The following is a 9,360-nucleotide window of genomic DNA, read 5'->3' on the forward strand; positions in this document are numbered from 1 at the left end:
CTTACATATTTTTTAACTGATCACCAAGTGCAGGTAGAAACTAATAACAAGGTGTTATCATAAATTAACAATTGTTATTGAACATCTACATCTAGCAACTAGATTCACGTGGTATGTGTCCTACACCTTTGATTTCCAATGTTTGTGTAATTTAAAGGGGAAAATGTGTGCCTTTTTACCATTTGAGTCACAGTTGCTAAAAGCTACCAAATACCTTCAAAAAATAGATACATGTGTTAGGTGCTTTTTGAAGAAAAAGTTGCTAGTCTGAAAAGTTGCTAAATATAGCAAAAAATAAATAAATAAACAAATAAAAAAATAAAAATAAAATTGCTACGTTGGCAACAATGCAGTAGAGTGGATGTTGTTGCGTTTTTAATATGTGCGTCACTAGAAAACGAAAGTAAAAAGTGGAAGTTAAAATAAGGGACATTTGAGGCTATAATCGATTTAAGCGATTGCCTGGTGTATAGTTTGAGGTAAGTTCAGAAATTATTCTTTATGTAGTCATACAAAATGAGCTGATAATTTGGGTTTTTAGGGTTTTTTTTTAACACCAAAATGCCAGAAGCATTGACGACACTGTTTTTTTTTTTTTTTTCAATCTGAACTTTGTTTTATTTTTACGCAGCATGCTACAGTACTAAACGCTGTCGTGTGTATAGATTTTGTGGCGTCAACTAATTGCTACAAGTTTGAGTTTAAATATTTATATTTCTACACCAGGACACGTTTTAACAGAAGTGCAGCAATAAACAATATTTATGAACAGTATTAACTGTTGATTATGTTGCACAATCGGTATGAGTTCGTATTTTTATTTCCTTCTTAACGCCATTCCAGCACATTTGGCTATATTCTTGGCGAGAACCAGTTAATCCATGCATAAGTCACTTCATACGCACAAGCCTGTTATACACACAAGCCGGGGGACAATTTGGAATATTCAGTTCAACTAACCTGCATGTCTTTGTGCTTTTTGAGGAAACCAGAGTAAAAACATCAAATAGACATCTAGGAAACGTCCAATAGACATATTGCAGATGAGCAAACACTCTAAAAAATATGTCTTTTAAATGCAGACATCAGATAGAGGTCTCCAAGATGTATGTGTGCTATCAGGGCTGTCATGTTGTCATTATGCTCCTTTGCAAAACACATGAATACGTCGTCTATACAGCAAACTATACATCCAAATTATCACAATATTAAGTATCCACCAAACTGCTAAAACTTTTGTAAAGATATATAAATATTTCATAATGTCCATTAATGTCACTGAATATTCCAGATTTCTAGCCAATGCTGTAACATAGATTAAAAGCTGAATAAACTGTGATGAATTTGTAGAATACATGGAACTGAATATAACAAAAGCATCTGACTATTTAAAAATGATCACAATGATGTTTGAAATACAATGTTGAAAAACATGAATTTATTGTATCTTTACTAGAATGTACTATGGCACTGGCTTTTTTAAATCTTGTTTTACATAAAAGGTTTGAAATATACATAAATGAGAGTAGGAGGACACATTGACTGTAAAATGAGTTCTTTATCTCCTGGATCAAGCTGTGATCCCCCCATGGGGAATCATCCCTCTGAATTCACTGATGAAACTGTGACATCTGACCCCAGGTAACTTTTTTGCATTTGACAGACATCTGTAACTATTCAAATAGCTAGCTATATATGTAGAAACCGTCTGCCAATTGAAACAGTTCACTGGATGACACAGTTACAGACTCAGCCCATAACAAACTGGCTGCATGTTTTCTTTTTAGGTTTTCTAAGCTGGCAGTAATGAAATGCGAAAAAATAAATAAATAAACAAATTAATTAATTAAAAATTAAAAATTAATTTAATGTTCCATTTTTCATCTAACGTCCCCTTTAAGGAATGTAAAAATGCTGTTTTGTTTGATTTTTTCAGCATCAGAAAAAGGAAGGCAGACAGATCAGTGTCTCCAGAACCCAGTGGTTTGTCTGTGAAGAGTGACGAGTCCATGGAGATCATTAACTCTCTGTTAGTATAAATATTTACTTATTAGTGTACTGAAGTGTATTTCAGATTAACAATAATTCAAGAATCTCAGTGAAACAACAATAAATTCACTTCAGAATGTGCAGTGCAAAGTGGCACAACTTGAAAAAGCATGCTCTTTTATTTTGAATTTTCTCAGCAGATCTGTCTCTATCATCCTCTACATCCCACCATCAAACTCACATCAGGCAGGACAACACTGAAGCAGTCATGCAGAGACACACAGTGGAAAGTGGAGACCTGCAAACAGTCAAAGACCAGCACAAAACCAGCATGAAGAAAAAGTATGAAAGATTATTTGAGGGAAACAAACTCCAAGGGAATCAAACCCTTCTGAACAAGATCTACACACAGCTCTACATCATAGAGGGAGAGAGTGAAAGAATAAATAAAGAACATGAGGTTTTACAGATGGAGAAAACAGCCAGAACAAAACAGTTACCAGACACTCCAATTGACTGCAATAACATTTTTAAAGCCTCATCTGAAGCAGGATGTGAGGAAAAAGACCAAATCAAGACTGTTCTTACTAAAGGCATCGCTGGAATTGGGAAAACTGTCTCTGTGCAGAAGTTCATTCTGGACTGGGCTGAGGGAAAAGCCAATCAGGATGTGGATTTCATGTTTGTCCTTTCATTTCGAGAGCTGAACTTGATTAAAGATCACCAGTACAGTATTCACAAACTTCTCCTGGAGCTTCATCCTGAACTTCAAGTTCTGGACTCAAAGATTTATGAGGAATGTAAAATTGTTTTCATCTTTGATGGTCTGGATGAAAGCAGAATCACACTGATGTTTTCAGATGCTCAGAAAGTTAGTGATGTGACTGAGACTTCATCAGTGGGTGTGTTGATGTCAAACCTCATCAGAGGAGATCTGCTTCCCTCTGCTCTCATCTGGATCACCTCCAGACCAGCAGCAGCCAGTCAGATCCCCTCCAACTACATCAACCGTCTGACAGAAATTCAGGGATTCAATGAGCCTCAGAAGGAGAAATATTTCAAGAAGAGAATCAGTGACCAACATCAAGCCAACAAAATCTTTTCACACATCAAAAAACAAGAAGCCTCCACATCATGTGCCACATCCCAGTCTTCTGCTGGATCTCATCCACTGTGCTTCAAAAGCTCCTGAAGAAGATGACAGTGCAGAAATCCCACAAACTCTGACTGAAATGTACATCCACTTCCTACTGATTCAGATCAATATGAGTAACCAAAAGTATAAAAAAAGAGATCCAGGGAAACTCCTGCAGTGCAACAAAGAAGTGATTGTAAAACTTGCTGAAGTGGCTTTCAAACAGCTGATGAAGGGCAATGTGATGTTCTATGAGGAGGACCTGATTGAGAGTGGCTTAGACGTCCCTGACTCACGGTACTCTGGGATTTGCACTCAGATCTTTAAGGAGGAATCTGTCATCCATCAAAAGAAAATCTACAGTTTTATTCATCTGAGTGTTCAGGAGTTTCTCGCTGCTTTCCATGTGTTCTCCTACCATGTGAATAGAACCATGGAGGAACTAAAGAATTTTGCTTCAGTGCAAAATTTGCTCAAAGGTGCAGTAGATAAAGCTCTTGAGAGTGAGAATGGCCACCTGGATCTGTTCCTGCGCTTCCTGCTGGGCATCCCACTGGAGTACAATCAAAGACTCTTACAAGATTTACTAACACACACAGAGAAGAGCTCAGAGGGCATCAGGAAAACCACACAGTACATTAAAGAGAAGATCAAAGATGGACAAGGACTTTCCACTGAAAGATCCATCAATCTGTTCCTCTGTCTGCTGGAAGTGAAAGACCAGACTTTGTCCAAGGAGATTCAGGAGTTTGTGAAATCAGACAAACACTCAGAGAAGAAACTCTCAGCTGCTCACTGCTCAACAATTGCCTATATTCTTCAGATGTCAGAGGAGGTGCTGGATGAGCTGGACCTCAAGAAATACAACACATTGGATGAGGGTAGAATGAGACTGATACCAGCTGTGAGCAACTGCAGTAAAGCTCTGTGAGTAAATTTGTTTATATTTACATACTATTTTTTATGATAAATGTGATAAATGTATTGTCAGAAGTACTGATACTTTGATATTCTTTCAGTAGTACAGAGGGACATCAGGCAGTTTCAGTGATCATAAAGACACCATTCTTTGCTCACCATTACTGACTATTTCTAGCTTCCAAAAAATGAAAAAATTTTGTTTTACTCTCTTTCAGTCTTGCTTGCTGTAATCTTACTGCTGAGCATTGTAAAATTGTATCATCAGCTCTACAATCCTCAAACTGTAGAGAGCTGGATCTGAGTAACAATGACCTCCTGGATTCAGGAGTGAAGCTGCTCTCTGATGGACTCAAGAGTCCAAACTGTCAACTGAAGATACTGAGGTGTGTAAGAACATCAGTGATTTATAAAAACTTACAAATATGCTTAATGAGTTTATAATAGTTCAAATGAATGAATGAAAATCAGTTCAATTAATCAATTAATGTTTTACTTAATTGTTTTTTCTTTCAAATTTTGACATTTCCACCCCATTTATGATTAATACATTTGGATAGTTGGCTTTAAAGTTTTAAGTGTTTGTACAGAACAGGATTAATCACTATAAGGTGATGTGACAGATTTAGCTGCAACATTTCTTATCGTCAACGTTTTTCACACGAAACATAGCCCCACTATTCCACTCAGTGGACACATGCTCCATTGTCCTGCTATTCTAATTATATACATGTATTTGAAAATGAATAATAAAAATAAATGAATAATAATAATAATAATAATAATAATAATTGTTATTATTTTTTTATTAGGTTAAACATATATAATCTATGTTTATCTGTAGGTTGTCTGGCTGTATGGTAACAGAGGAAGGTTGTGGATATTTGTCTTCAGCTCTGAGTTCAAACCCCTCACACCTGATAGAGCTGGATCTGAGCTACAATCACCCAGGAGAATTAGGAGTCCAGCTGCTCAACCACAAACTGGAGGATCCAAACTGTAAACTGGAGAAACTCAAGTATGTAAAACAGTCTATTTGGGATGGGGGTCACCTAAGAGGAGCTGAAGAAGAGAGTTTTTTTTTTCCCACTCTCTGAAAATTTTATGCTAAATTTATTATCTGACTGAATACATAATCTATTAATTTGTGGCATAATGTTGATTATTGCAAAAAATAATTTAAGCCTTTTTGGACACTACAGCAAGACACTTGAAATGGAAGAGAAAGGAGCCAGTCTGTAAATTCTCGTTGTTAAAACATTAAAACTCAAATGCTGCCAACTGAGTTAAACTTATATTGAACCCAAAATACTCTTTAACCCTTATGTTTTGTTCCAGTAATTTTGACCCAGTGTAAAAACTTTCCAAAAAAAAAAAATGTGGATAATTTTTGTGCTTTTATATTTTTCCCCACCTTGTTACACTTGTGGTTAAAAATGAACGGCCTACAAAAAATAGCTTAAGAATCGCTTGTTATATTATTTCTCTTGTTATACTATATAGGGAAGGGCTATCCAATTAGCTTAATTTGAGGACCCAATTATCAAATTAAATATTTAAATGGGGGCAAGGGGGTAAGGTCTTTCCAGTCTCTTGGCCTGGGTTTTATGGGTGGGCTATAAAATTATAAATTAAGTTTGAATGCATATTTAGCAGTAAACTTAACTAATCAACAGTAACCTCGATATAAGGTTAACATTAGTGCTGCCAATCGATTAAAAATTTAATTCAAAATTTTTCTATAATTATTCACAATTAGTTGCATATAATATAACACTTATATTGTCATAATTTCACACTATACCTCTAAATTAATTCAGAAACAACATCAAGATAGTACATTTTAAATGTTTCTAATGTCATCTTTATACTAAGTAGCCTATTATTAATTATTATTAATTGGTATCATTGATACCAATAATGCTACTGATGTCTCTATTAAATGCATTTTCCCTCAATTTTAGCCATTAATTATAGCCAGTCAACATTACACTATAACTGAAAGCCATTTATAAATATAAAATATAACAAACTTTAATTCAAGTGAATTTAAATCAATCTTCACAAAAAATTAAGCTTATAGCATTAGTTCTGGCAGGTCACGTGAGTCAAGCTCGCATCAGCTGACTCTCAGCTGATCACATCTACCTATAGGAATACGACACCTATCATGACATTCCTATATAAGCTTTGTTCAGTATTATTCGGCAGCTTTGTCACTTGCTCAGGAGCAAAACAGATAATCAGCGATTTCATTCTCTTTAAGCGTTCAATCAGGATTTCGCAACAGGGGTTCATTCCCACAGAGTATCCAACTATTATTTCCAAAATGTTGTGTTTTAGTCGGTGATATGCTGTTGCTTAAAGCTGTGAAGTGTATCGGTAACATGCTTGATATGATACTTAACGCGCTGTATTTATTTTTTGCTATTAAAAAAAAAACAAAAAACAAAAAACGCGTTATTAAATTACATGCTGTACTGCATTAAAGGGGCATGCTGCTCTTCTCAGCTTCTTATTAAAGAAGAGCACCCCTTCGCTGCTTTTCTTCTTCTGTAAAGGGCATGCTGCCCCAGTCTATGCTATTTCAGAAGGTCTTGCTTTAACGATATCACGATATTGGGATTTTGCTTGCTTGTTAAGGCTTATCTAGTGTTCAGTATCATGTTTGTTGCTAGACCTGCTGGTACGCAAACAAAATGCTGAGCTTTGCCATTTGTTTATTTCTCCTCAACTTAAAGCAACATTTAAAAAAAAAAAAAAAAAACTTGAACTCTAGCTTATACAGGTTAGAATGTTAAATGCTCCAGGCAGGTACTACATTAAAGGGGGGGTTGCTGCTCTTAGCTGTTTATGAAGAAGAGCACCCCTTTGCTGCTACACTCCTCTGATAAGGTGCTTGCTGCTCTTCTTTACTGCTTATAAGAAGAGCACCCCCTCGCTGGTACCCTTCTCGCTAAGGGGCTGCCGCCCCAGTCTCTGTTATTCCAAAGGACATGCTCTTTCAGATATGCCATCAGTTGTGTTGGGGGGGTTCTGGCCTGTCGTTTGTGTTGGGGGGTTATTATTGCGGCTCTCCCTGCTCATTCATGACATGCTGCATGGATGGGCAGGGAGTTTTTTGCCCAGAACAGAACCATCCCGCCAAACCAACTGTATGCTAACTGTCTATCATTTTGACGACAGTGGTCCTGACAGAGCTATAAATTATATATGCATTAACTATATAGATTCATCTTTACTCATGCTACCAAAATTAATCAGCGAAGACCAGTGAGTAATTTCTCTATCCACAAACTGTGGTACTGCTATATATGTATTTTAACAGAATAGTAAAACCACTTAATTGGACACTAGTTATCATTTCACTGAACATTGTTTGTATGCATGTTTGTCTGTCCATTAGTTTGGACCATGGAGGAGATTTCAGGATCACACCAGGACTGCGAAAATGTAAGCCCTCACACACACAGACACACCTGTGCATATTTATTAATGTCATAGATGTTCTTATCTGTTTTTCTGTGTTCAGATGCCTGTAATCTCACGCTGGATCCAAACACAGCACATGGTCAACTCATTCTCTCTAAAGAAAACAAATCAACATCATGTGTGAAAGAACAGCAGCCGCACCCTGATCATCCAGAGAGATTTAAAAGCCTTGAACAGGTTCTTTGTCAAGACAAGCTGACTGGACGCTGTTACTGGGAGGCTGTCTGGAATGGATGGGGTCATGTAGCAGTGACATACAAGGGAATCAACCGGAAGGGTGGGATTGACTGTCGGTTTGGACTCAATGAGAAGTCGTGGTGCCTGTACTTTTCTGATACGATTTATACCGCCTGGCACAATAATGTGAGCACAAACATTCCTTCCTCTTCATCCCCATCTAATAGAGTGGGAGTCTATCTGGACTGGTCGGCCGGCATTCTGTCCTTCTACAGCGTCTCTAATGCACACACAATCACACACATATACACATTTAATACCACATTCACTGAACCCCTCTATGCTGGATTTAGACTATATCCTGATTCTTCAGTGTCTCTGTGCCAGATTTAAAGGCCAAATAGTATGCAAAATTCACTTTTACATGTTGGTTGAATATAAATGTATATTGGCAGTGTGTGTACACAACTGTTTACCTTCACAGACCGACTGTTTTTGTAACTTCTGTGTGTTTTTAACATAAACTTGTGTGTATTTGACTGCTTTAGGACTAGACCGCAATAATACAAGAGAACTCTGTTTAGTACTCACATGGCATGTGCATTCAGGAAACCCTGTATCAGAAGTTTAAACTAATATGGTTTCAAACACATTTCATTGTGGTAGAAGTGATAATCAATACACAACAGTATAGGTATTTTTGCATTTTTCTGGAGATATGACAGGAAGCAAATGGGAGAGAGAGAGATGGGGGCGGGATCGGGAAAGGTCCACGAGGTGGGATTTGAACTCGGGACACCCGAAACACAACTGCACCATATGCCGGCATGCTGCGCACAAGGCTATTGCGCCGACAACAGATGTTGTTTTGTTTCTTTTTTTTTTATCAGAGTATCTGAGTTATGAGCTGTAAAGGCACAGCCCTATTCTGGAAAAGGGGTGGAGAGCAGCCGCTCATTTGCATTTAAAGAGAAATGCACAAAAACAGCGTGTTTCTGCTTCCAGTCAAAATAAGCATTTCCAAAGTGATATAATAGATGGTTGTTGCGACATTTCTTTCTTGAAATTGTGACTTCAATAGATGGCAATTTTAAAAAAATTTAAAAAAAAGTTTAATTGTTTCACATGCAGGCAGGCTCAGTTTCATCATGCTGTATTGTCAAAAATGTGTTTCCACAATGATCAATATATTATGCATATACCATATACCATTTGATTATTGCTATTAACATAACTTTAATCATATACTCTCCTATAGCACTGAAAATATGCATTGAGGACGTTTTGTTAAACAGTAATTTTTAGCTTTTCTTTGGAAAGTCTTAAAGAATAATTTGAATACAGTTAAGCTGTGATGAGCATGTTTTCATTTGTAAAGTAAAACTCCTGCAAATCATCATGGGTTGTCACACCACAGGACTGTTCATTATGGTTTCTCCCTCTTGTGCCCAAATTTGTTTATGTTCCTGTTCCTGTTCTTGTTGTGTCATTATTAGTTAATCTTCCTCACTTGTCTGCCCCTCGTTAGACATCTCAGACAACAACACCAGCCCCACACTGGTCCCACAGCCCAGCCCACTATCACATGCACAGAGCCAAAGCCCCGGAGCCCACTGCTGTGCGGATGTGAAGTGTCTAAAACCAAAGTG

The 9,360-nt window shown here is 37.1% G+C and overlaps 1 protein-coding gene across 1 annotated transcript; it reads left to right on the top strand.

Annotated features, from left to right (window-relative positions):
• Positions 1-2,200: 2,200 nt before the first annotated feature.
• LOC127162386 (NACHT, LRR and PYD domains-containing protein 3) lies at positions 2,201-9,036 on the top strand. Its single transcript, XM_051105179.1, has 5 exons — positions 2,201-4,051; positions 4,261-4,428; positions 4,887-5,060; positions 7,449-7,495; positions 7,575-9,036. Exons 1-5 carry the CDS (start codon positions 3,024-3,026, stop codon positions 8,102-8,104), a joined length of 1,947 nt encoding a protein of 648 aa, XP_050961136.1. The 5' UTR covers positions 2,201-3,023; the 3' UTR covers positions 8,105-9,036.
• Positions 9,037-9,360: the final 324 nt, after the last annotated feature.

Source organism: Labeo rohita, unplaced genomic scaffold (genome assembly GCF_022985175.1).
Source record: "Labeo rohita strain BAU-BD-2019 unplaced genomic scaffold, IGBB_LRoh.1.0 scaffold_921, whole genome shotgun sequence".
Classification (NCBI taxonomy): domain Eukaryota; kingdom Metazoa; phylum Chordata; class Actinopteri; order Cypriniformes; family Cyprinidae; genus Labeo; species Labeo rohita.